Source organism: Pristis pectinata, chromosome 22 (genome assembly GCF_009764475.1).
Source record: "Pristis pectinata isolate sPriPec2 chromosome 22, sPriPec2.1.pri, whole genome shotgun sequence".
NCBI lineage: Eukaryota > Metazoa > Chordata > Chondrichthyes > Rhinopristiformes > Pristidae > Pristis > Pristis pectinata.
In genome coordinates, this window is record NC_067426.1 from 5,791,020 (window position 1) to 5,818,338 (window position 27,319).

The 27,319-nt window shown below is 42.6% G+C and overlaps 1 protein-coding gene across 1 annotated transcript; it reads right to left on the reverse strand.

The window, feature by feature from the left end:
* Positions 1-10,458: 10,458 nt before the first annotated feature.
* On the reverse strand, positions 10,459-26,232 carry LOC127581884 (transcription cofactor vestigial-like protein 2). Its single transcript, XM_052036712.1, has 4 exons — positions 26,203-26,232; positions 22,207-22,450; positions 12,823-13,248; positions 10,459-10,502 (listed from the first exon to the last, which is right to left on the reverse strand). The coding sequence occupies exons 1-4, from the start codon at positions 26,230-26,232 to the stop codon at positions 10,459-10,461; spliced, it is 744 nt and encodes a 247-aa protein (XP_051892672.1).
* Positions 26,233-27,319: the final 1,087 nt, after the last annotated feature.

A 27,319-nucleotide genomic window follows, 5' to 3' on the forward strand; every position in this document is an offset into this window, starting at 1 on the left:
ATTAGGAAGGAAATTACATTAATTTCTAACACACTGATGCAAAGGCAAAGAAGGCATGCCAGTGGCTCTGTTTCATTAGGAGTTTGAGGAGATTTAGTCTGTCACCAAAGACTCTTACAAATTTCTATAGATGTACGGCAGAGAGCATTCTGACTGGTTGCATCACAGCCTGGTATGGAGGCTCCAATGCAAGAGGCTGCAGAGGGTTGTAGACTCAGCCAGCTCCATCATGGGCACAACCCTCCCCACCATCGAGGACATCTTCAGGAGGCGGTGCCTCAAGAAGGTGGCATCCATCACTAAGGACCCTCACCACCCGGGACGTGCTCTCTTCTCATTACTACCACTGGGGAGGAATGAAGCCCCACACTCAATGATTCAGGAACTGCTTTTTCCGCTCTGCCATCAGATTTCTGAAGGGTCCATGAACCCGTTACTACCTCATTATTCCTTTTTATTTTGCACTACCATTTCTTTTTACATTTTATAGTTATTTTATGTCTTTGAACTGTACTGTTGCTGCAAATCAACAAATTTCACATCATCTAAGTCAGTGGTAATAACTCTGATTCTGAAATTGGAGCTGAGGCCAATAATTAGATAGCCATCTGATTAAATGAAGGAACAGACACAAGGGGCCAATTGGCCTTCTCCTATTGCTTATGCTTCTTGTTTCTTGACACATGAACAAGATTCCGACAAGTTGGAACATTGGAAGGGTATTTCTTCATGCTGGGCATTCTAGAACCAGGGATCACAACCACAGGATATGGGGTAAGACATTTAGGACTGAGATAAGGAGGACTGTCTTCACTCAGAGGGCTGTGGAGCCAAGTCACTGAAAGTAGATTTCCAGACTCCAAAGGGAATGGGAAAAGAGTGGGAATATTGCATTGAGATCGAGGGTCAGCCATGATCATATTGGATGGTGGAGCAGGCTTGAAGGGGTGAAGGTCTTGCTATTGCCTCTATTATTCTATATTTCTATAACAAATAAAATAGCAGGGCTCATTCCAGACTTCCACTTCAATCCCATGTTTATTTGTCTGAAGCAAGTCTTGAAAAGATCCCTCCTGTCCACTACCTGTTGGGCATAGATAAGACCTGGGTGTAGTCAGGATATAGAGTTTGCTCATAGCCAAGAGATCAAAGTAAGAGGGTTGAACATTCCATTTCGTTTCTACAAGTGTTAACTCTCCCGTAAGAAAGATCTTGAGTAATACAACGGGATGGAACGTGGTCAGAAATGCCCTAAGAGAAGAAAAGAATGACTCAGAGCACGGGAGGGTAACATCTGCGCCTTTGCTGTAAAGGGTTAGTGAAATGGCTAATAGAACTTGTGGATCCATTAGCAACAGCAATACATTTCAAATCAGACATCAAAGCTGCCTTCACTGCACTCTACGTGGTATCTGATAAGAATTGTTTGAAGTTTTACGGTTAATCCTATATCATGTGCATCAACATCAGTATGAGGTCTCTTATCTGTCAGAGGTTAGACATTTGTAAACACAGATTGTAGAGATCAGGTAATCAGCAATCAAAATATCAGAGGAGTGCATGGCATGCAACCTTCTGCTCTCACTGAAGATGGACGTTACATTTCCTTTCACTATCCCAAAGGTGCTTTGATGGCTTAATGTAGGAATATTTTTATCCGATGAACACTTACCAAAATGCCATTCCAGCCTTTTTGTGACTACTCTTGTAATTAAGAAATCCTGGTGAAGCCTTTGTAAATAATTATTTAACAATGGCAAAGGATGGAAATGGGGACTAACTGCGCTCACTTTAAAATATTCAAACCTTGGAAGAGGTGTGTGCAATGTAGCTCTAGTTGAGGGTGAAATAAAGCCAAGTTAAGAAGGAATCTGGCCGGGTACTGGGATCTTCACCTGCAGGCAGGGCCTACCAGCTCTTGCCAAGCCGTAATACAGAGGGTTGCTGAACTGTGGGAGTTGGGCACTGAGATACAGTGAGGTACCAGTGATGACCAGCATATTGCTGAAGCCCTGAACAGCTTTTCCAGTTTTATCAAATGTGACTTCAGCCCTACCTGATGTCACACTTTTTACATTTCATCAGTATCCACACCTCCGAGGTACTTCACTGACTGTGGAGAGGCTTGAGACATCCCTAGCTGTGAAAGGTGCCAATAGAAATACAAGTTCCTTCTGCTTGGTAAGTACAACCTTTGCACAGCAATTGCAGAAAGCCAATAAATAGGTTCTTGTTGGTGCCACACATAATCTGAGAACAAACATTAAAAAGAATATAAATTTTTAAACATAAGTGGCAAGACCTTTCCTCCATGATAGGGCAGATATTCAACTTGTTTAAATTATTCTCCCTCTCTCTCTCCCACACACACACAGAAGCAAACACACTCACAAATACACACATACTCAGACACTAACATTCACACCCACACACAAACACAGTATGGCAGACACAGTCCCTCACAGACATTCATAGGCAAGAAAATACAAACACTCCCACAACATACAGACACATACAAAAACATTCCCACAGCACACACACATACTTGTACAATAACAGAACACAAATCAAACCATAATTGACAGATGTTAAGAAGCCATAAATATAGTTGAACTACAATTAATAGCAGCATAACATCCCATTAAAAGCTGGGCCCTCAGAGCTGATGTAACAAGGATCCAGCCTATTATCTGGTGTATATTAGTTCCACCACTTAGCTTTGAATAAAATACAGTTTTGGTGCTTTTGTCATCGAGTCACACAGCACAGAAACAGGCCCTTCGGCCCACCATATCCGTGTTGACCATCATGTACCTTGCTAAATTAATCCCATTTCCAGCTTATGGTCTGTCGTCTCCTATTACTGATGATTCAAGTGATTGTCCAGATGCTTCTTAAACATTATGAGAGTACCTGCCTCCATCACCTACACAGTGCTGCTGTTTGTTTCTTCAAATTTCTCATCCCTATTTGAGCTGCATTAATATCTTAATACTAGTACTTAATTAATGAGATGAGGTTATTTTATTTTAATGAATTAATATACATATATACACAAACACAATTTCCTTTTCATCCTTCACCCCTCCCTTCTCATGCAAAGGGGAGCATTTAAGTGATGCAGTAAAAGGCTTTCTACCTTATATGAAATCTCAAAGAGAAACAGAAATCTCTGGTAATGGCAGATCATTGCCTACTTCATTGCTGACGTCCTCTCATTTGGGAAGCAAGCTGTACTGATTTTCAGCTACAGGAATCCAGTTTAGTGCATCTGACCTCACTTTTCTCGGTATGTTACGATTGCAGCTGCCATGATAACATTGTGTTAAGAAGTAGCCATTCCACTATCATACAAGGTGGATTCACCTTAACCTACCTTCTGGGATACAGTACCTTCAACAGTGTTGTGCTCCCTTTGTACTGTATCTAGATTTTTGTTCTTAAGATTCTGGGATGGGACTTGACCCAAAAACCTTCTGACTGAGTTTAGTGGATATATATTTTCTGGTTCTGATGTAATTCGCTTATTGAATCAGCAAAAAGAAAAGAATTTACAACCCTTTATCAGGAAAATACAATCAAATAGAAGACAGTATGACCTAAAAATCCAGTCTTTAATACTAAATCCATCCATAGTCTTATAAAATCAACACACACACCAAGATTGATATTTTGTAAGTAATACGATAAACAGGAATATGACCTTGATAGCCTAAATTTCGGGGGGTATTGTCAAGTTTCAACTGTATTTGATATTGCCGTTGGTTAAGAAGTGAAAACGTATTTCACACAGTGTTAACGATTAACACTCGATATTCAATCACCAGTACATACATGCAGGCAAGCAACTCACCACAGGAATATTACATTCATTTTTAAAAAAATAATGCATAGAAAGTTTAACAAAATAAATCACCAAACAAAATCTTTCTTGAAAAGATTGTTGGGATCTATATACAATGCCAATTTTTATATAAATTTATCAAGCAGAATCCTCCTTCAGGATATTCAAGTTCAGTGGCATGTTCCATGGAACCACTAAACATACAGCTGCAGTTTCAGTTTAGTCATCAGTAAAAAATTGGCTTAAAAAATAACAACGGAAGAGGCCACTTGCTCTTTCCAGCAATATATGTTTTGCCTTGTTTCTCGATGTATTGCAATTTCCTGAAGCAATTCATTAATTGTAGGTAAAGTAACTTTCCTTATTTGTTTTGAGCTGTGTGTGCGATTGACAAGGGCAGCATTTATTGCCCATCCCCGAAGGTTCTTCAGAGGGTGGTGGCAAATTAACTCTTTGAAATGCTGAAGTCTGTTTGGTGGACGTGTCTTTGAGTAAGGAGTTCCAGGATTTAGACAAGCAACAAGAAAGCAACTGCTATAAATTTCCAAATCAGCATGATATATGACACAGAAGAGAACCTGTAGATAGTAATGTTCCCATGCACCTGTTCTTTTGCCCTTCTCAGTGACAGAAGTTGTGCACTTGGAAGGGTCCACAACCTCTGCGAGCACGGCAGTACATTTTGGAGATGGTACACACTGCAGCCATAGATGGTGGAGGGAATGGGTCGCCAGTCGAGTGAATTGCTTTGTCCTAGATTGTGTGGTTGGACCCACATTCTTCCTAACTTATACCTAATAGTGATATTATTCAAAAGCGTATGACATGTTCTTCCAAAGCAAAAACAAAGAATGGGAAAATGTAACAGAGTGTCTACAGATATCACTTCAGCTACAAGGCTCACCATTTTTTTTATATGCCTTTGCACCATTCATGCTAGTAGGGAAACTGGTTGATTTCCAAGAGGAAGAACACAACACCTTTAAATAGTGGAATAAAGTTCAAAGACAGGAATGCCTAGAAGAAGTTACATCAACTCCCATTGGGTTGTCTTTAAAATTATGCACCCGATTCAGACATTGACCTTACTTGGGGTCCTGACACTGCTTATTATACTAGTTGTTGTGCTTTTGTTTTTAAACTTCATTGTGAATTCAATTTGTTTTCATTCAGAGTAAACTGGTGTTAACTCATTTCTACTTTTTTTTCCCCCATTTACTGACCCAAGAAACCCGTTAGTAATTTTGTGCATCACATACTTCACCATCTTTTAATTTGGTTCATTGTTATTAAAAGTGGTGACAAAGCTAAAAGAGCTTTGTCAATTTGGAGCAGGGCCTTTTTTTTGATATTCCTTGTGGTTTGATAACGTTGTTACGTACAAGAAGTTTGATACCTTCTTATGCCCCCAGTTCTTTATCAATTGATAGCTTTGCAGTAGCTCTCAACTCATATAATTAAGGAAAGAAGTTATCAAATAATGGCCATTATGTTTCTGTTAAGCTGCTTGAGGTTCATTATCCATCGTCTCCTTTAATCACAATGAAATTAAAAGCTTTGTTCATGTGATTTCAGAAAGCAAGAAATTTGCCTGAGAGTTGATTGGACCATGACAAGATTGTTGTACTCCTTTTCATTAACAAACATTTGGCTGCCGTTTGGGTATTGTTGAGTGGCCATTTGCACTGCTTTGCAGATCTCTGCTTTGTTCAGTTAGAAGTTGAGAGAGAACAAGCAGCATAACTTGGGATCGTTGGAACCCTATTGCTGAAACAAGTACAAATTGACATCATCCAGAAAATTCAAGTTGCCCAAACCTGACTGGCATTCAGTGTAGCATTCCAAACATTCCCTCTTTCCATCCCCATCATCCTAATGTACTTACTCTGTACTGTTATTGTTTTTACCTGTACTACATCAATGCACTCTGTACTAACTCAATGTAACTGCACTATGTAATGAATTGACCTGTACAATCGGTATGAAAGACAAGTTTTTCACTGTACGTCAGTACAAGTGACAATAATAAACCGACACCAATACTGTAATATAAACCATTGGTTCTGATATAAAAACATGAACTGTTTCTCTCCTCTGCTGGCCTGTTGGATGTTTCCAGCATCTTTGTGTTTCAGGTACAAGCTGATCACCATCAGCTCACGCTCTAGTCAGTTTCTGACAGGAAACTCCTCCTCAAAATGTCGGCACAGCATTGTGGGCCGTAGGTCCTGTACTACGCTGTAGTCTTCTATGTTCTAAGGAAAATACCTGCATTTGCACAGTACACTTCCATGATGACAAAATGACTTAACATGCTTTATAGCCAAGGCAGTTACTGTCATAATTCAGGGAAAGATTGTGAATGGCAAAGTCAAACACACACATGGCCAGGCAAATCCCTACAAATCCATCCCCGCTGGCCCTAAATACTGAAATTCAGTTTAGATCTCATGGCCTCCATGCAGCATGTAGGACTGTCAGTTTGCAGGCAGGAGAGTAATTACCCCTCTGGTGATATTCTTTACACCCAAAATGATTGGAGTCATGTCCAGGGATGGAGCTCAAGGGTGATATGTTTTATACAGTTATATTGGTCATACTGAGACAACTTTTAATCAGTACTCCAACAGTAACCTTCCTTGGAGGGTGAAATGAAATCTTTCATGTCCAGATAATCACAATGACAGGGTTTTGGTTTAACATTTGGTTTGAAACCTGAGCACAGTTGTTCATGCTAATGTGGCATAGAGGCATTTCAACACACTGCACTCTGCCTTTCAAATTCATTCAATTGAAGTCAATGGGATGAATTTCAGAGGCAAAATACAACACACCATCACTACCACAGGGCACATTTAGCATTACTGACAGGGCGTGAAATTTTAAGTGGACGTCTCTATCAGTGCCCAGTAGAACAGTGAAGGGTTTGCCTGAATTAAGTACTGAAGTGGGACTTGAACACACAAAAACTCCAAGCATTGCAGTGTGCATCCTGCCACAAGTCAGTGCTCTGACTGAATGAATAACACCTGATTGAGAACATGTGCCATGCCATTTTCTGAAAGTGCTCTCTCTTTTGAGGACTGGATTGGAAAAGCAACATGTCACCTGCAACCCCCAAAGCTAAGGGCTTGGGGCTGAACTGATTTTCTTGACACATGGTGCTGTGACAGGGAGAAAATTTACATTAATCCATGAAGATGTCAGGTAACTGGGAATCATTCCGCGCAAACAAGGGGAAACAAGTGAGTTGGAGGCTGCAAATATCAAGAGCTCAGAGTTAACCTTCAGCACCTCATTGTGAGCAGTTTCCATGTGAGACGAGGCTGCACCAGTTGCATTTATGCCCAATAGTTAGAGCAGCAAAAGAATTAAAACCTTTCATTTCAACAGCATCTTTCATTTCCTTTATCGAATGTTCCAAAGTGCTCTACAGCCAATGAAATGCAGTTATAGTGTAGAACTACTAATGCAGTGACTATGGTAACCAATTTACAAGCATCCAGCTCCAAAAGCAGCATCATGATAATTTATTTTTGCAATTTTGATTGCGAGATGAACATTGACCAGGATACTAGGCTTTTCTTCAAACTAACACCATTGCTGCTTGCATGGATGGAATAGACCTAGTGTTTGCTTAAACATCTCAAATCACTTTTAACAGCGCAGCCCTCTCAGTACTGCACTGGAGCTTCAGTATGGATTCTTGTGCTCAAGCTGTTTGCTGGGACTAAATTTCAGACTGCTGATATTCAGGGTGATAAGCACAATCATAGCCGATACTGGGAAACACAACTTGGGTTGCAAGAACAAAATCGACCTGGAACTCACTGACAGCACTCTGCTAAGCTGGCCTCTGGACAGGTAGAAATGGGACCCAAACGGTGCATTCACAACCAGTCAACTTTGATCAGAGTGCACCTTTGATGGTTCCTAGGGAATTGTGGATCTGGCTGTTCATTCACATAATTCCTCACACATCTTGACCTGTAAAGCCTGAAGATTTCCCCAAACTGCACCAGTGTTATCCACACTTTTCAACATGCAGACTGAATCAGTGCTGGCAATTTTTATTTTTGGACACCCTCCCTGCCTTGGGGGAAATGGATCTACAGTGCCCAGTAGAACAGTGAAGAGTTTGCTGGAATTTAGTACTGAAGTGGGACTTGAACACATCAGAAATGGATAGACTCAACACCTTCAGTGCCGGAGTTACACATTTCGTTTGCTTATTCTGACATTCCTGCTCTTCCAAAACTCCTTTAGACAACTCAAGTTTAGGCACTGGGGTTGACTGCCCTGCCCTGCCCGTGTACTCAAACTTGCATACTTCTCAAAGAAAAATATCCTTTAATAAGTCTGAGCTGAGGGAGGTGTCGGTGCTGGTTGTGAGTGACGCACTGCGAGAACATTTGAATTTGGTTTAATCATAGAATTAGTCATTAAGACAGTAAGAGGCTATGCTGGCTGAAGTGTTATTCAGCCCATTCCCACTCCCCAGCTCTTGGTTTGTTGCCATGTAAGACTACAACATTTCAGGAGCTTATCCTAGTGCAGACCCTCGCCAGGTCACGTACACTCGACTTACGGATCATGGACACCCCGTACATACAAACAAGTGTTTGGGAGACCGGCAGGATGGATGGGGATGGATTTGCCAGCTGCTATGTGCCTGCAGGCTTCTTCTGCTGGGTGAGAATGAGACATTTCCCAGCGCCTTCTCTCCTCACCCACCCTGGGTCATAGCAGTCGGGGGCTGGGTGGAGCCGAGAGCGCTGAACAGACCCACTCACTGAGCCAGTGAGGCTGGTTAGCGGCTGCTCTTCCCGTGCCTGCTCACTCTCTCGTCACCGCTGTTTCTGTGATCCTCTTCCACACACTGCTTTCGTTCATTTCCGACTTACAAACAGTTCAGGTTACGAACAGTTCTCACGAATGGAGCCCTGTTAATAACGTGCGGACTGTCTCACTTCTACCAGCCAGTCTCAGCTGTACATCACCCTCTGGATGATAGATACAACCCTCCATCTTTCACACAAATTAGCTTCATGTGAGAGACCCTCCCTAAAGGGAAACGAGTCTTTCCTGAAATCTGTATCCTTCCCCCTGGATTTTACGCAGGTTAGTCCACTGCGGATGGCTTTGTGGGGGAAGATTTCCTCTTTAGGGCTGGTAACTGCACACAAAGTCCAAGTCCAAACCAGTTTGGAGTGTAATGGGATGTGTTAATGTTGCTGGACCACACTGTGCAATGCAGACAAACTGACTGTAGTTACAGGATGAATATAAACTGATTATAGGATTCCTACCAGAAAATTAGAGCACTGTACCCATCACTCCAAGACAAATATCTGAATGTTGTCAATATTAGCTGATTATATTGTAATTTGAGTTACTATTAGATACTGGTGGAATTAAAGTTCCTGTCTCTCCAATTTCTACGCATCTCCTCTGGTTGTTGCCACTAACTGCTGGTAAAACACACTAAAGAGGACCTCGCGGCTAAGTAGGCAATGAAATAACATTGGTAGAGATCATGTGATCAAACATCCAGGAACATCTTCAACCTGAGCAGGCAACCCTACCTGCACTCTGGGCTTGGTTGACCACATGGTCTGATCTGATACACCAGTGCATTACTGAGAGAGTGCTGTAGTGTCAGTTCTATCAACTTTTGAATGAGATGTTAAGGCAAGATCCTGACCTCAGGTGAGTGCAAAAAGATTCCATGCCACTGTTTTGATGATGGATTGCAGGAGTTAAACCAAATGTTCCAACCAATATATAATCCCCAAACCAATCACGAGAGCACTTGCCATACACAGACTGATTTCTGACATTACCACATTGATTGCACTTTTAAAAAAAGTATTTCACTGGCTGTAAAACTGAAGTGCTAGAGAAATGCAAGTATTTTCTTTATTGGACATAATCAATTTGCCAAGCTGACTTTGCAACATCCTTGTGAGAGGGAATCTTGCATCTTGACCATCTGACATTGACAATGAAATAACAGACATCCATGGCAAGGCGGTAACTTTTCCCCCTTAATGTACAGTTATGGAGCATTTAAAATAAAATGAAGTCCTTTCTGTTTTACCATTTGCTCAACCGTGTAACAAATGCAATAGCTCCAGATCTTGTGGGTGTGAAATTGATGAAAGAAACTTCAAAAGAATAAAGTCTTCCAATGATCCAGCATTCATTTTCCCCCTTTAATCACTGCGAGATCCTTCACGTCACAAAAACAAACATAACAAAAAAAGGGCAAAACCAAAATTGAATCAAGATAAAAATTGCAAACTTTTAACGTTGGAGTCCTGATTCTTGGTTAAGGAATCAGTAGGAGAGGAAAATAAATGGGTGTCTGAGCTGCACAAATCTTCCCTTGGAATATCCAAATGATCGATCTTCCGTACAGCTTTACTTTTTACGAGTCCCTCACTGATCACTTGAGCTAACCTTGCCCCACGTCCGTATATACAAACAGATCTAAATGACCGCTTCCCCTGCGTCTTTCAGCTGAAGAATGATCCTCCAGGTAAGCAGTAGTGTCGAGCTGTAACTGAGATCACAGTACATTATTACAGCTTGAACACTTAAGCCACACATGTCTAAAACCAGAACACATCCTTGGCTTTGTCGTGATTCTGAAGACCTGATAAGAAAGAAGGGTAGAATGGGTGTGCGGTGGGGAATAAAAGGAAGCAGATAAAGATTTAAAAAATACAACTGGCACACGAGCCAGGAGCCACATTATGATATGATAATCAATGTAAAGAATTTACCCACAGAAATCAGATCCATTTCCTTTATCGCAAATGAGCTTCTTGCAAAAGGGGAATAATTTATAGCCCTAGGTTAAACTAAAAGTGCCCCTCAAAGGACACATTATTAGTTGCCAAGTTATCAGGATTAAGCTTTGATGATAGGTCACGGACTTGAAATGTCAAGTTTGTTTCATTCACTTTGTGCTCTCTGACCTGTTGAATATCCAAGATTCTTTGAAGAAGTGCAGTACATAAAAGGAATCTGGAGCAACAAACAGAGGAACTCAGTGGGTTGAGCATCCTCTGTAGGAGGAAAGGAATTGTCAATGATTTGGACTGAACACTGATGCAGTGATTTGACCCAAAATGTCGACAATTCCTTCCCCGCCTACAGATGCTGCTCGACCCGCTGAGTTCCTCTTTGTTTCTCCAGATTCCAGCATCTGCAATCTCTTATGTCTACATCAAGGGAACTGGTGGATATATCATAGTTAGATTTCCAAAAGGCAATTGATAATGTGCCACATTAAAGCTTATTGTGGAAAGTTAAAGCTCATGGTGCAGGAGGTAACATATTAACACGAATTGAAGATTGGATTGTGGACAGGAAACAGAAAATTGGTACAAGTGGTTGCAAGATGTAACAAGTGGTTTGCTGCAAGAGTCAGTGCAAGGACCTCAATTTATTATAAGTTATACTGATGGCATGGATGAAGACACTAAAGATAGCCGAATTTGCTGATGATACAGAGATAAATAGGAAAGCAAGTTGTGAAGACGTCATAAGCTATCTACCAAAAGGGATATATTGTATACATGCGAGATGAGCAAGCAAAAATGCGATAAACGGAATATAATGTTAAAAAAATGTGAAATTTTCTATTTGGGCAAGAAAAATGAAAAAGGCAGATTATCTAAATGGTGAGAGATTGCAAGCTCCAAGATGCAGAGTGAAACACAAGAGACTGCAGAGGCTGGAACCTGGAGCAACACACAATCTGCTGGAGGAACTCAGTGGGTCGAGCAGCAAATGTTGTGGGGCGGTGGGGGGGCGGTATTGACGAGGTGGAAATGGACAGGATACCTCCTGTAGTTGGGGAATCTAGAATGAGGAATTGTTTAGAGATAAGGAATCACCTATTTAAAATCAGAAACGAGGTGAAACTATTTTTCTCAGAGGGTCATGGGTCTCTTCCTCCAAGGGTCATGGAAACAAAGTCTTTAAGACTTTTTGACAGAGGTAGATCAAGCTTTGATAAGAAAGGTGAGAAGTTACCATAGCAGATGGGTCTGCATGGCTGAGATTAACAATTAGAACAGTCATGACCTTCCCAAATGGCAAAGCAGACTCAAAAAGGGCTGAACACGCTATGCTCACTCCTGATTCATGTTTTCATATGTTCCAGCATCAGTAGTGTTTTGATTACAACATTGTCATCTTTGTGCCAAAAATACCAGGAAATGGGGGCGAACAGATAGACATTACTCTAGTGCTACAGACCAAAGACTAAACTTTTTTTTTTGAGTCATTGAACGAAAAAAGTCAGAATTAATTGTTGGCAATTTTGTAAATTTAATCTGTGACAATTCGTCGATCATTTATGAAGGAACTGCTGGAAAAAAGAATGCAGTTTGCTATGCAAACACTCCCCACGATAAACGTTGTTAAGAACATCAGATTAAATGGCAAAATGGCAAGTGTTAGATTTTTAAGAAGAGTTCTATAAAATTTAGTTTGAGAATAATTTGTAGAGCAGAGTTCCTACAATTTTAAACTGAAGATTTAGAACAAGAGGGTTTCACAAATTATCTTGCTTTTATGCTTGTGGGATCCAATAATGATACAAGTTCAATGGAGGAGGTACAGGAGCCTGAAGACCTACACCTCAAGGTTCAACAACAGCTTCTTCCCCACTGCCATCAGGTTCTTGAATGCACCTGAACATCCCTTACAGTACCTCTGACAATATTTCTTTCTCTCTCTCAACTTGCACTAGTGTTTATTTTGTCATGTTAGTTATGCATAATTTATGTTAACTTGAGTTTATGTTATTCAATGTTTGTAACGTACTCTGCTGCGGCTGCAAAAATTTTCATGGCATTTATGCCCTATGTATGCTTGCGACAATAAACTCGGAACATGACCCAATCAGAACCCACGTCTGCACTGCCGACTTTCTTCAAGTTGAGGTACATAAAGGGTCTTACCTGCATCGACGTTCAAGTTTAAAGTCTGTGCCACTTCAGCCGTAGGGAAGACCCCCGACCAAGGGGAGGTGGACTCCTGACCACTGACGGTTGGTTGCAGTCTGCTGGAGCGGAGGGTGGGCATCAGCAAGGAGCTGTAGCGGGGGTCAAGGTTGGGGCTGACGGGGTAGAGTTCGTGTATAGTCCTGGGCTGGTGGTACGCTGGGCTCTGTGGGCTGAGGGGTCCGGCCAGTGGGTAGTGCCAGTGTTCTGGGGGCTGAGCCAGGTGAGGATGTAGGACAGCTGGATAGGGCTCCGTGGAGGGCAGGTGGAGCTCCGAGTGCGGAGAGCCGATGCTGCTACTACTGGCTGCCGAGCTGGAGGAGGGTGCCTGGTAATTACTGTCCCAGAAAGAGGCAGGGAAGTTACGCTGGTTCAGGGAGCCCTCTGGAAAAATAACATCAGGAGTTACATGGGTAAATTGGTTTATTATTGTCACACATACCAAGGTATAGTGAAAACTGTTTTGCATGCAATCCATACAGATCATGTCTTTACATCTATACATTGAGGTGGTAGAAGAGAAAAGCAATAACAGAATGCGGGATATAGTGTTACAGAGAAAGTGCGGTGCAGGCAGACAATAAGTTGCAAGGCCATGGCGAAGTAGATTGTGAGATCAAGAGTCCATCTTATCGTACAGGAGGTCCGTTCAATAGTCTTATAACGGCAGGATAGAAGCTGTCCTTGGGCCTGGTGGTATGTGCTTTCAGGCTTTTTTATCTTCTGCCCAATGGGAGGGGGAGAAAGAGAGAATGTCTGGGGTCCTGGGTGGGGGGGGGGGGGGGGGGTTCTTTGATTAGTTTGGCTGTCTTACCGAGGCAGCGAGAAGTACAGACAGAGTCCATGGAGGGGAGGCTGGTTACCATGTGTGCCGAGCTGTGTCCACAACTCTCTGCAGTTTCTTGCCGTCTCAGGGAGAGCAACAATGAAAACCTTGTGTTATAATTTTAAATAATTATGCCAATAACTCTGGCTTGGAATTAGTTTAACTATTTATGTCCTGCACGTGCTGGAAATCAAAACAGGTTGATTCCTGGGACTGAGTGTTTGTCGTATGAGAGATTAAACAGAAAAGGCCTGCATTCAAGTTAAGAAGGATGAGAGATAATCGAATTGACACACACACAAAATTCTTGACAGGATGGATGTGGACGTTGCACCTAGTTGGGCCTCTAGAACCAGGGGTCACAGTCTCAAGATAAGGGATAAAAACAGAAAATGCTGGATAGACTCAGCAGGTCAGGAAGCATCTGTGGAAAGAGAAACAGAGTTAACATTTCAGGCTAAATGTCTGGCCTGAATGTGACCCCAAATTCCATCAATCAGTTTAACATATTAATCAGGAGTAACAGGAAGCCACTCGATCCGGCTTGGCCATTCAGTGAGAATATTGCCGATCGAGGATCTATCTTTGCCTTAACAATATTCCATTTACTTCCACTGCCCTCAAGGAAAAGAATTTCAAAGACTCACAGCCCTCAGGAAAAAAAATGATTGCTGCCTTGACTTGCACAGGTGACCCCTTACTTTGAAACAGTGACTGCTACAAGAAGGAACATGCTCGGCACATCTGTCCTATCAAGACTTCTCAGGAATGTAGATGTTTCAATCCAATTACTTCTAAACTCCAGTGGATACAAGCCTAGCCAGTTTAACTTCTCTTCATACGACAACCCATCTTTTCCAGACATCTGTCTGTTAAACCTTCTGTAAATTGTTTCAGGAAGCATTGGAAACATTCTTCCTTAAAGAGACCAATACTATACATGGTATTCCATACCCGGTCTAACTAATGCCCTATATACTACCACTAGTTTTTTTATTTGCATTTTCCCTCACAATAAATAACAAAGGACCCTCGCCATCTAGGGCATGCTATCTTCTCATCACTATCACTGGGGAGGAGGTATAGGACCTTGAAGACCCACACTCAATGATTTAGGAACAGCTTCTTCCCGAGTGGTCCATGAACACTACCTCGTTATTCCTTCTTTCTGCACTATTTATTTATTTTTGTATTTACAATAATTGTCTTTGCACTGTACTGCTGCTGCAAAACAACAAATTATGTCATACAAGTCAGTGATGATAAGTGCCATAGCATTGTAGCAGCCCTTAGCGAACCATGCACTAGCACACCCAAATCCCTTGGCATCTCAGAGTTCTATCATCTCCCACCACTTAAATGTATTATTTAAAAATTTTTTCTTGTCAAAATCAACAATTTCACATTTGCCCACATTATATTCCATTTGCCAGACCCTTGTCCAGTCAATGTACTGTATACTTTGAAACCTCCTTTTTTCCTCTTTTATAACTTGCTTTTCTACCCACATAAATGTGAACACCGTAACTTCTGTGACTTCATCCAAATCACTAGCCAGAACCGGCCCCTTGGGCACACCACCCATTACACCAGATTAAAAAAAAGTTATCCCTAGTTTCTTGTTTGCCATGAAAGCTACTAAGCTTGCCGATAGGTCACCATGAGCTGCTAAATTCCACAATAACCTTTGATGCAACACTTCAAATGCCTCTGGAAATCTAGGTAATGTATATTGCCTCCATCAGTTCCCCTTTATCTGTAGCATGTATTACATCTTCAAAGAATTTCAGTAAATTGGCCAAATATGATCCCTCTTTCTCAAAACCACATTGGATTTGCCCGTTTACCTTGACCTTTTTTTTCCCCTTGTCTCCTGCTATAATGTTTTTAATAATAGCTTCAAGCATTTTCTCTATGATACACATCAGGCTAATTGGCATGTAGTTTTGCTTCATTTCTCTTTCCTTTTGAATAAAGGAATTACATTTGTTATTTTCCCATGCAATGGACCCTTCCTCCAATCTAGAGAATTTTGGAATATTGAAATCAACACATCAACTGTCCCATTGGCCACTTCGGACCATTAGATGAAGTCCATCAGGACCTTAGGATTCATCAGCCAACAACTCTTACAATTTGCTCAGTCCCACTTTCCCAGTGATGGTAATTTTCCAGAGTTCTTCCCTTCTTTCCAATTCCAGATTTAGTTATTTCTGAAACATTATGTGTCCTTTCAAATGATGCAAAATACCTATTTGATTTTCCTTATTTTCCATTATTAATTCCCCAAACTCACTTTCCTCGGTCATCTATTAAGATGTAAATATCAATAGATTGAAATATCCCCGCCATCGAAGACATCTTCAAGAGGTGGTGCATCAAGAAGGCTACATCCATCACCAAGGACCCTCACCACCCGGGACATGCCCTCTTCTCATTACTACCATCGGGAGGAGGTACAGGAGCCTGAAGACCCACACTCAATGATTCAGAAACAGCTTCTTCCCCTCCGCCATCGGATTTCTGAACGATCCATGTTTACTACCTTGTTATTCTGGTTTTTCTTAGCACTATTTATTGTTGTAATATATAGTAATTTTATGTCTTTGCACTGTACTGCTGCAAAAACAAATTTCACATCATGCAAGTCAGTGATAATAAGTCTGATTCTTACTACCTCCTTTTAGATTTTAGCTAGGTTTGTTTCATTCTGTTTCTTTCCTTTATCAATCTTTTTGTCTTCTTATTTTGCTTTTTAGCAAACTGCCACTCATCTAGGGACAACTATATGATTTTTTCCTCAAATCTGATGCTATCTTAACTTTTTGTTTTGAACTACCACTCCACCTTGTAATTCTTCCATTTTGGTGGAATGTGCCTCCTGTGTATTCTGAGAGATTCCCATAAATGCCGACTCTTAAGTGCTCCCTCGGTCCAGAGGCAACCACGGATGGACAGCAAGTCCAGCAAATAAACAAAACCAACCAACCCTTCCCAGCCATAAACTGCTGATGTGACCCCAGCCTCCCAAAGGACACCATCTCCCACCTGTTTCAAACTCCCAGTGAGCGCAGCATCAACGTGCGTTCTGACAATTTATCCAGCTGTTGCATCTGAAGCAGCTCCCAACAACTTTATTTTGACACAAATGCTTTGAGAGGGCAGGGAAGAAATGGTGGGAGATGCAAAGAGGCCAAAGTGAATAGAGGAAAGGATGCAAAGAGGCTTCCTACACTATGTCTGGGCTGTCGCTTTCTGGAAGAATGATCTTCACATTATTACTCCTCAATGAGAGATTTGGTGCATGGACATCAGGTATGTAGCAAATCATTGTTTAAAAAAAAAAGGAAATAAAAACTAAGTGCTGGAAATTCTCAGCATTGTAACACTGTGTTTTACATTCCACTGGTACTCGAATCCCATTAACACAGCAGAAAATCCCAGAGGCGGCACATCACTTTCAGGGAATCCTAGAAAATATATGACGTGGGGAGGCATTCAGTCATTGTATGAACGTACAAATTAGGAACAGGTGGGGGCCTTCTCCAGTCTTCTGATCCACATGTTAAACACAACGTGAATACACACCGACCAGAGTGGATGTTCCTCCTTTGCAGTAGAGAAGTTGAAGGAGATTTATGAGGATTGGAAAACTGTAATGATGAAGAGAGATCAGATTAGCTAGGATTGTTTCCTTTGGAACAGATGGGGCTGAGAAGAGACGTAATTGAGATGTGTAAAATTACGAGGAGCTTAGTTAAAGGGAAAGGACCCACTTCCCTTAGCAGTCAAAAAAAATGAGGGGGGGCGGGTAGAGGTTGTAAGTAATTCATAGGGAGGGTTGGAGGGGTGATGAGAAAAGTTGTTTTCACCCAGAGGGTGGCATTTCTGGAACTCATTGCCCAGAAGGGTGGCAGAGGCAGACACCCTCAACGTATTTAAGCGGTGGGCAGGCATGGTAGTGTAGCAGTTAGCTCGACGCTTCAATTCCGGCTGCTGTCTGTAAGGAGTTTGTACGTTCTCCCCGTGTCTGTGTGGGTTTCCTCCGGGTGCTCCGGTTTCCTCCCAATTCCAAAGACATATGGGTTAGGAAGTTGTGGGCGTGCTATGTTGGTTCTGGAAGCGTGGCGACACTTGCGGGCTGCCCCCAGAACACTCTACGCAAAAGATACATTTCACTGTTTCGATGTACATGTGACTAATAAAGAAATCTCATCTTCCTTGGAGCTACGACCTGTACGGCAACAGACTATGTGCTGAAGGCAAGATACAACCAGGTCCTTTCCATCGGGCATGGGAGCATACAAGTTCCTGAAGGATCTTGTGAAGGATGGTTGCAGAAAAGATGTTTCCATTTAAAAATAAGGTGTCATAGAGGAGGTGAAATTTTTGCTCTTGGGAGGGTCATGAGGTGCTCCCACCTCCCTTGGAGGAATTGAGCATGTGAATAATTTTAGTGGATTTGTGATAAGCAAAGTGGTGAAAGGTTACCAGTGATAGGCAGGAACGTGAAGTTTACAACTGATCATAATCTTATTGAAGGTTGGACCAGGTTCAAGGAGCCAAGTGGCCTCTGCTTGCTCCTAACTTGCATGTTCAAACAATAGCTGAATTGCCTCCATTTGTCATATAGTTTCTAAGATTCCCTGACAGCCATGTACCACCTTTGGGATTTCCTGCCACATTAAGACTCGAGTACCAATGGAATGTAAAACACTAAAAGTGTTAACCAGTTTAATGACCAAAATAGATCTAGTGAGCGAGGATCCTATTATTAGTTAGTATCCGGCAGCCACTGCAAGGTCAAGCAAGTTTCAAGATAAATTCATTTCTGGAAACATGCGTTATATTTAGAGGGGTGTATTATTGAAAATAACTATCTCATTAGGGATGTCGATAAATCAAATCTGATGACCAGATATTTCTCACCATTAAATGACACAAAGAAACACATAAATGGGGAGAGTTTCTTCATTGCTGTTTAAACCATTACGTCCCTCATATGGAAATACCAAAGTCGAGTTTATTGTCGTATGCACTAGTCCATGTGTGCACAGGTGCAATGAAAAACTTACTTGCAGCAGCATCACAGGCACATAGCATCAGATAAGCAGCATTCATGAGAAAAACAAATTATACACAATTTTTACAAGAAAACACAATTAAAACAAAAAAAAAGTCCACTTTAGTGCAAAGTGATCAAAGTGGTCATAGTGTTGCTAAACTGTAGTAATTAGGGTTGTCAGTTGGTTCAAGAACGGAATATGTCCTTGGTGTTTTTATATAATCATTTCATGATTTTCTTTGGGCACTGATATCAAACTTAAAGAGGAATACCAAACTTCCAGTAAGGACTGCTTGTTGAGTAACCATTGTAAGGAAAGTAGATATCAACAGCATTCCTGGATGTATGAAAATCGCAACAATCTCAAGGCTGTCAAACAATTATAATATACGGATGTGTACTTTTCCTGAAAGTACTAATCTAGGGGATGAGAATTATCTTTTGAATACCCATGTGGGTCAAAATCCTCACTTTTGTCGTGGAAACAAAGCATTTACAAGAACCCTGCATTCCAGTAGCACCTTTCAGTCTTACATCATCGCAAAGCACTTCATAGCCAGTGAAGTATTGACATAGTTGCAAACTAGGAGGCCTTAACAGCCAATTTGAGCACAACAAACTCTCAAAAAGGCAACGTAGTAACAACCAAATAACTTGGAGCAACAAATAATCTGCTGGAAGAACCTAGCAAGTCGAGCAGCATTTGTGGGAGCAAAGGAATTGTTGACATTTTGAGTTAAAACATTGGTCCTGATGCAGGGTTTCGACCCGAAATGTTGACAGTTCATCTCCCCCTACAGATGTCGCTTGACTTGAGTTCCTCCAGCAGATTTTGTTGCTCCAGATTCTAGCGCTGCAGTCTCTTATCTCTCCAACCAAATAATCTGTTTCAGGTGATATTGATTGAGGGATAAATGTTGGCCAGGAGACAAGGGAGAATGGCCCTGATCTTCTTTGAAACAGAGTCCTGGGATCCTTTATATCCAGCTAAGGGCTGACTTGGATTAAAATCCCATATAAAAGGCTGCACTTGACACTGGAGAACTCTCTCAACACAGCATCGGAGCAGAGATTTCTGAGCACAAAGGAGACCATTCAACCTGCAATGTCTGCGTTACTTTTCTGAAACAACTATTCAGTTTCTTCACACCCATTCTATTATTGTGACAAGTTCTAATTTTAAAATAGTACATCTCAATAAAAAAAAGCCAAGCACCATTTTTTTGGTTTTAGCTTAATTATCCTTCAGACAACACAATGAAAGATGGCTTTCACGTTGATGTTGCTGGGGGCACAAACTGGACACTGCTCTTCCTACATTACGCGCATCATGCAAATATGTTCCATTGGCAGTAAAATGCTTTTGAGGTTCCTGATCTCATGGAAAGTGCTGCAGCATGACTTTACCAACACGGTTTAACTTTCCAATCCATTCCTACCCAGGTCAGGACACATCCTGGCAACACCCACAGGAAGAAGAATTGAGTCATCGAGAGACACAGCATAGAAACAGGCCCTTCGGCCCACCGAGTCTATGCTGACCATCAACCACTTTATACATAGATAGGAAAAGTTTAGGGGGATGTGGGCCAAACACTATGGGCAAATGGGACTAGCTTAGCTGGGCACTGTGGTTAGCATGGATGAGTTGGGCCAAAGGGCCTGTTTCCATGCTACATTATTCCACAACTGCATGATTAATCTTACATTAATCCCATTCTCCTTACATTCTATCAATTCCCCTCAGGGGCAGGCACGGTTACTGTAGTGGTTAGCATAACGCTATTACTGCGCCAGCATCCCGGGTTCAATTCTGGCCACTGTCTGTAAGGAATTTGTACATTCTCCCCGTGTCTGTTTCCTCCAGATTCCAAAGGGTTGGTAGGTTACTTGGCCATTATTGCCGAGTGGTAGAATCTGGGGGGGTTTGCGGGCATGTTATGTTGGCGACACATGCGGGCTGCCCCCAGAACACTCTATGCAAAAGGTGCATTTCACTGTGTTTCGATGTACATGTGACTAACTTATCTTGGATTCTACCACTCACCTACATACTGGAGCAATTTACAGTGGCCAATTAACCTACTGGCCCATGTGTTTGGTACGAGGGAGGAAACCCACACTTTCAACGTGCAAACTCCAGACAAGCACCTGAGGTCAGGATTGAACCCGGGTCTCCAGCACTGTGAGGCAGTGGCTCTACCAGCTGCACCACCCGGAGATGCAATGAGTGAAGCAGCAGTGGAACAAAATGGTGTGGTCATCATGAGGCAAACAGATTGACTTTCCCTTCCTGTCTTCTTTTGCTCTGCATCAGAAAACTTGCTTCATTTCTAATTTTTCCTTGGTCTTGCTGCAAGGCCCAAATTTAACTCTGCTTCTCTCACTCACTCAGATGCTGCTCGACATGTTTTTATTCCCTTCTCAGATACGCAACATCTGCACTTCGCAATAATTTAAGTTTTCAAGAAAACCTTTTAATTGACTGCAGTCAAAATGCTTTCCTGAACTTGTGGTAACTGGAGTCTCTCACACCCACCCCTTGTAAGTGACGTTTAGATTGATCGCCTTAGCTGGCAGCAAAGTTGTCTGTGACGTCAGACTTTGGGACAAAAGAAAAAACAAGGGGAAGATCCGTGCTAAAAGCAGGAAATGCTCAGCAGGTCAGGCAGCATCTGGAGAGAAAGACACAGAACCCATGCAGACACACGAGGAGTTTGTACGTCCTCCCTGTGTTTGCGCGGGTTTCCTCCGGGTGCTCTGGTTTCCTCCCACATTCCAAAGACATACATGTTAGGAAGTTGTGGACATGCTATGTTGGTGCCAGAAGAGTGGCGACATGTGTGGGCTGCCCCCAGAACACGCTACTCAACATTTCACTGTGTTCCCATGTACCTGTGACTAAATATCTAACGTTTCAGATGAATGGCCTTTGATCAGAAAAGTGGTGGTTTCCAGGTGAAGACACAAGAGACTTCAGATGCTGGAATCTGGAGCAACACAATCTGCTGGAGGAACTCAGCGGGCCAGTCAGCATCTGTGGAGGGGGAAGCAATGGTTTCCAGGTAACTTACCCTGTTGGTACACCTACAGGGCGCCACAGTTAGTGCTGTTACCTCCCGCCTCCGGAGACCCGGGTTCAATGCCGACCTCCGGCGCTGTCTGCGTGGAGTTTGCACGTTCTCCCTCTGACCGCCTGGGTTTCCTCCTACGCCCCCAAAGACCTGCGGGCTGGCGGGTTAACTGACCGCTGTAAAATGCCCCCGCAGTATAGGCGAGCGGGTAGAATTTGAGGGCACGTTGATGGGATGGAGACAGTAGTTTGCAGGGGAAACAAGGAATTGCTCTGAGAGCCAGTATGAACTCAATGGGCCGAATGGTCGGGAAAAATACAGGAGACATTTCCCAATGGAAGGGGCGTCTGTGCGGACGGTACCTGATGATCCCGTGCTCCCTTTCCGAACTTCGTTGCTCCTGTTCTCCGGATTGTAGTTACTCAAAGCGCGAGTGAAATGCTCGTCTACCAGAGCGCTAATATCCCCGTTGAGATAGGTGAACAAGACGCATTTGGAGCTAATGTACTCCGCCTCAGGTCTCTCCTTCTCCCTCAGGGCATCCTCTTTACTTGGAGCGGGACTGTGAAGCGCGCTGACTTCCATCGACCCTCCCTGCACTCGCGAGTAAACGGCAGAAGTCTGGAAGAGTTAGACAGCGGGAGGGGTTAGAGGGGGAGAGGCGAGGGGGTCAGACTGCCGCCCCGCACCGTGCGGTGGGTCACCGAGGGATCCCCTGTAGGGCACAGCCAGCGGCAGAATGAAAGGACTAACCTCCGCAAACCCACTTCAGCGAGAGAACACCCGCCAGTCGCAAACCACGGGATATTTAACAAGGAAATTCAGAAGGCAGTGAAAGCGCTTCGTACACATTAAAAACCCAAATTATACCAGTTCACTCAGTCGCTCCCGCGCCTCATTAAGAATTCTACCGGGTTGGAGAAATATTTCCCGGCTGTGTTACTGGTTCCACTCGTTAAATTCCAAGGGGCAGGACTGAATCGCGGAGGGGACATCCCCTCTCCCTTGTGCTGGGGTACAGGGACTGACCACGCCGCTGGGATATATACCGAGAGGTAGAACACTGATCCCAACCCGAAACCGTGCCCTGCACGGGCTGCCCGTACACCCGCCGGGTTTGCAAAATAAAACGGACAAAAGGTTTCGGTACAAAATCTCAAGAAGTCTCTGTCAAACTGCGCACCATTTATACAGGAAAAGGGAGGAGGACGGGGGTTCGAGCGCGGTGACCGGTGTCAACTAACGCGGGGGGGGGGGGGATCTCTCAAACAGCGAAGTTTTTTAAAGAAACTAAACCAGGACTTGAGCCATTTGAAGCAAAAGAAGTTTAACTTCCAGGCGGATGATAGGAACTGGGACAACTTGGGAGCCGGTTGACCGAACAGTCTCGGCCACTCCCGGGATCTGGAACGGTTAAGGGGGTCCGATCCAAAGAGCAGCGGTACCAGGAATTTACCAAAGTTTTCTTTTTAAACTAAAGCTTTGAAACAGAAGAGAGCGGTTAAGGTTACAGATTCCAACTGCTGGACGGCCCGTCCATTGCAACTGCTCAGTTAGTTCAACGATTCAGTCCCGTTGGATCTTACCTAACAAGAATCGAGCATACTCCAATTGTCCCACCTAGTAACTAAATACTCCTGTCCAGAGATTACTGTGGTAAGCATTTCCTTCTAACGGGAATTAGTAGTTGAATAACCCGCTGTCCGAGCTGATGTCCCACCTGTGTATACAGTGCTGGACTGTGCGGGTGTGTGCCATAAGCGTGGAACATAACATCTAGGCAGCTCATGGTGAACACATAGGCTGGAAGGGCTCCACGTTCGGACAGGTGATAACCTCGTGGGCTTCACTCGGTGCTCAACCTCGTCTCGTCCACTGAGAGAAGGCTCGACATGTGAGTGACAGTCAATCCGGCAGTCCAGCAACCGGGAACAGCCAACAACACCCCTCCCCAGGAATCGCAGACCACATCCAGACCTCGGCTCCTCCCAGAAGGAGACCGCGTGCAGCGCCGAAGCCCAATAATCTACGGCAGAGATACACGAACGGGATGATTTTTCTAAGGAGGGGTGAGTGGGTCGTTAATAACAGCCCCGTCGAAAAAAAGTGAGGTCCAATTTGCAATTCATTGTTTAAATTTTGCATAGGAAAATAATCCACAGAAATAAAAGTATTTGTTGTAAAGTACGTTTGCACTTCAATCTTATTCCGTAAATAGTTCTAGGACTTTATGCATCTTGTTTTTACCACGTGAAAATGAAGCATTTTATTTGTGATTAGCGGCATTAAAAAGAAATCTCGCCCCCCCCCCCCAGGGTAAAGGATCAGATGATGAAATGGCGGAAGTAAACATTTTATGTATGCTGAAAGATTTTCTTATAAACTATCGAATTTTCTTCGCCCGAGTTCTTGGGTCTCCGAAATCAAGTGTAAACCACCTTCCATCTCTGGATGGTTTTGACAGTCAAAATGACTTTTTTTTAAAAAAACCTGTTGCGTGATTAAATTAAAACGAACAAAAGCCCAAAATGCATTAAGCTTTCATTTCAAAAGCGCCAGGACTTTGTGAAAATCCACCAGCGAGCGGCAAACATCACCTAATGAAGATGTTAAATGTTGACTGAACTCTGGTTTATAAATACGGCAAAAGTTTGACACCAACAGAAAACGGCAGAGTGACCCTTGACAGCACAACAGCTGAACGTGGTCTGGTTGTCAATTCCAGGTTTGTTTCCGAAACGCACCTAATTATGTAAATTGATGCTTATTAACAAGTAATTAATGTGTTGTTACAAATGCTCATTTAAATGGAGAAACCATTGAAACATTACTTCTGTGGAGCTTTGTACATCATGATTCGACGGTCTGAGCTACAAGGAGAGGTTAGACAAACTTGGGTTCTCCCTAGCGCTTCGGAGGCTGAGGGGAGACCTGATGGAGGTTTTTACAATTACTAGATAGGGTAGACAGTCAGAATCTGTTCCCCAGGGTAGAAATGTCAAACGCCAGAGGATATGCTTTTAAGGTGAGAGGGAAGAAGTTTAACGGTGATGTGAGGGGGCAAGTTTTTTACGCAGAGAGTGGTGGGTGCCTGGTATGGGTTACCGGGGTAGTAGTGGAAACAGGCAGTTTGGTGAAGTTTGAGGCTTTTAGATGACTATGAAGGGAGTGGAGGGATATGGATGATACCCAGGAGGAGGACATTTCTATAAATTGGCATCAAGATCGGCACAACATCGTGGGCCGAATGGCCTGTCCCATGCTGGACTGTTCTATGTTGATTTACAAAAGTATTTCTTCGTTTCTTGTGCAGCTTTATGGTTTTGAAAATGAATAAGGCAATTAAAATATTGTTAAAGTAAAACATTACGTGTAGAAAAAGCAGTGATGGTAGAGAAATAAATGTGTTGATATTTTACAGTTTAGTAAAAATAATTTCAATGTTTGTGAAATTCTTGTCATTTTACAACAGTCTAAAACAGTGCAGGAAGGATGTCTAAATGAGCACAACAATTAGGGTAATGGTGGATAGCTTAATTTTAAAGTCAACTGTGTCAGTGCTTCAAAAGGTTAAAAAGTAACCCCACAGTCGCTGCAGTTAGTCAATAAAATGCAAAACAAACCAAATTATCTTCTGACACCATTCAGTCCATTGTTAATAATTAGCACAACAGTTATCAAATGACACCAAATTAGATCCAATATTTATTAATATAGAAGCATCACTGCCTGAAAAATTAGAATAAAATGTTATTTAAACTTCCAAACAAAATTGTATTGGTTCCAATATTTTGAGGTAGTTGGTTGTATTATAACAACAAAATCCAATTTATTCTAAGGATTTGTCTGCTGAACACAATTCTTGTGAGTTATGTTGTTAGGGAATCAGAAGGAATCTCTTCCACTTGAATGAGGATTTGCAAGATGTGCATGATTTATTTAGGTTAGTCCCAGCATCAAGTTTTTCTGATTTAAGAATTGGAGGAAGGTTGTTCCTTTGTTATTGACAGCCATTAGGATCATAATATACAAGGTCATTTTTAAAACTGTTTCTTGTGGCTATATTTGTTTAGGTACGTGGGTAAACATCACAGATACTGCAATCAAACAACATTACAGAACATAGAACATTACAGCACAGTACAGGCCCTTTGGCTCACGATGTTGTGCCTACATTTTATCCTGCTCTAAGATCTATTTAATCCTTCCCTCCATTTCTTTATCATTCATGTGTCTATCTAAGAGTGTCTTAAATGTCCCTAATGTATCTTCCCCCACAATCTCTGCTGGCAGTGTGTTCCACGCACCCACCACTCTGTGTATATAAAAAAATACTTGCCCCTGACATCCCCCTTATATCTTCCTCCAGTTACCTTAAGATTACACCTCCTCATGTTAGCCATTGTCGCCCTGGGGAAAAAGTCTCTGACTGTCCACTCGATCTATTGCCTCTCATCATCTTGTACACGTCTACTAAGTCACCTCTCATCCTTCTCTCCAAAGAGGAAAGCCCTACCTCACTCAACCTATCCTCATAAGACATGCTCTCCAATCCAGGCAGCATCCTGGTAAATCTCCTCTTCACCCTCTCTAAAGCTTCCACATCCTTCCTATAATGAGGTGACCAGAACTGAACACAATACTCCAAGTGTGGTCTGACCAGAGTTCTATAGAGCTGCCACATTACCTCGCGGCTTTTGAACTCCATACCCCAACTAATGAAGGCCAACACTGGATACGCCTTCTGAACAACCCTGGCAACCTTGAGGGATCTATGGACGTGGACCCCAAGATCTCTCTGTTCCTCCACACTGCTAAGAGTCCTGCTATTAATCTTGTATTCTGCCTTCAAATTTGATCTCCCAAAGTGTGTCACTTCAGGAGGCATTGAAATCAAATCTTCCAGCATTGTTGACCATTTCAACAAATTCTTTCCCACAGTTTGCAATGTGCCAGTTTTGGCTGAGTGAGGAGCTCTCCCACTTCAGAGCGTTCCTAAGTTCCATTCCCGCTCCATAAACAAGCACAAACTGCAGCTGATGCTCCAGTGTAATATTGAAGCAATGATGCATGCTGAAGATGCTGTTGTCTGGATGAGTCATATTATCAGTCACTGTCTTCCCTTGTAGCTCTTAAATGGGCCTGTGTCATCTCCCATTGCCCTTCCATCTTTTCAACTGATCAACATCATCCTGTGGCTAAGTTTATCCTTGTCGTTTTAAACAACTCTACTGAATTTTGTGTAATTTTCAAACTTATTAATCATACCTCTGACAATCATATCCAGATAACTAAAGTAGATAGCAAACAGTAAGGGTTCTAATGCTGATTCCCTGTTGCATATCACTGGTCACAGGCTTCCAAACAAATCTTCACCATCACCCGCTGCCTTCTGTTACCAGGGCAATTTTGGATCCAGTTTGCCAACTTGCCTTGGGTCCCACGGGCTCTAACCTTATGGACCAGTTTCCCATGCAGGACCTTATCAAG

Bases quoted from the DNA above. Each gene is read 5' to 3' on its own strand.
- LOC127581884 (XM_052036712.1), bottom strand. From the start codon at position 26,232: ATGGCTAACATGAGGAGGTGTAATCTTAAG. The intron at 22,451-26,202 runs GTAACTGGAGGA...TAACTCTTCCAG, and splicing joins TGAGGAGGTGTAATCTTAAG to ACTTCTGCCGTTTACTCGCG. The intron at 10,503-12,822 runs GTAAGACCCTTT...CTTTCTTATCAG, and splicing joins AAACTTGAACGTCGATGCAG to GTCTTCAGAATCACGACAAA.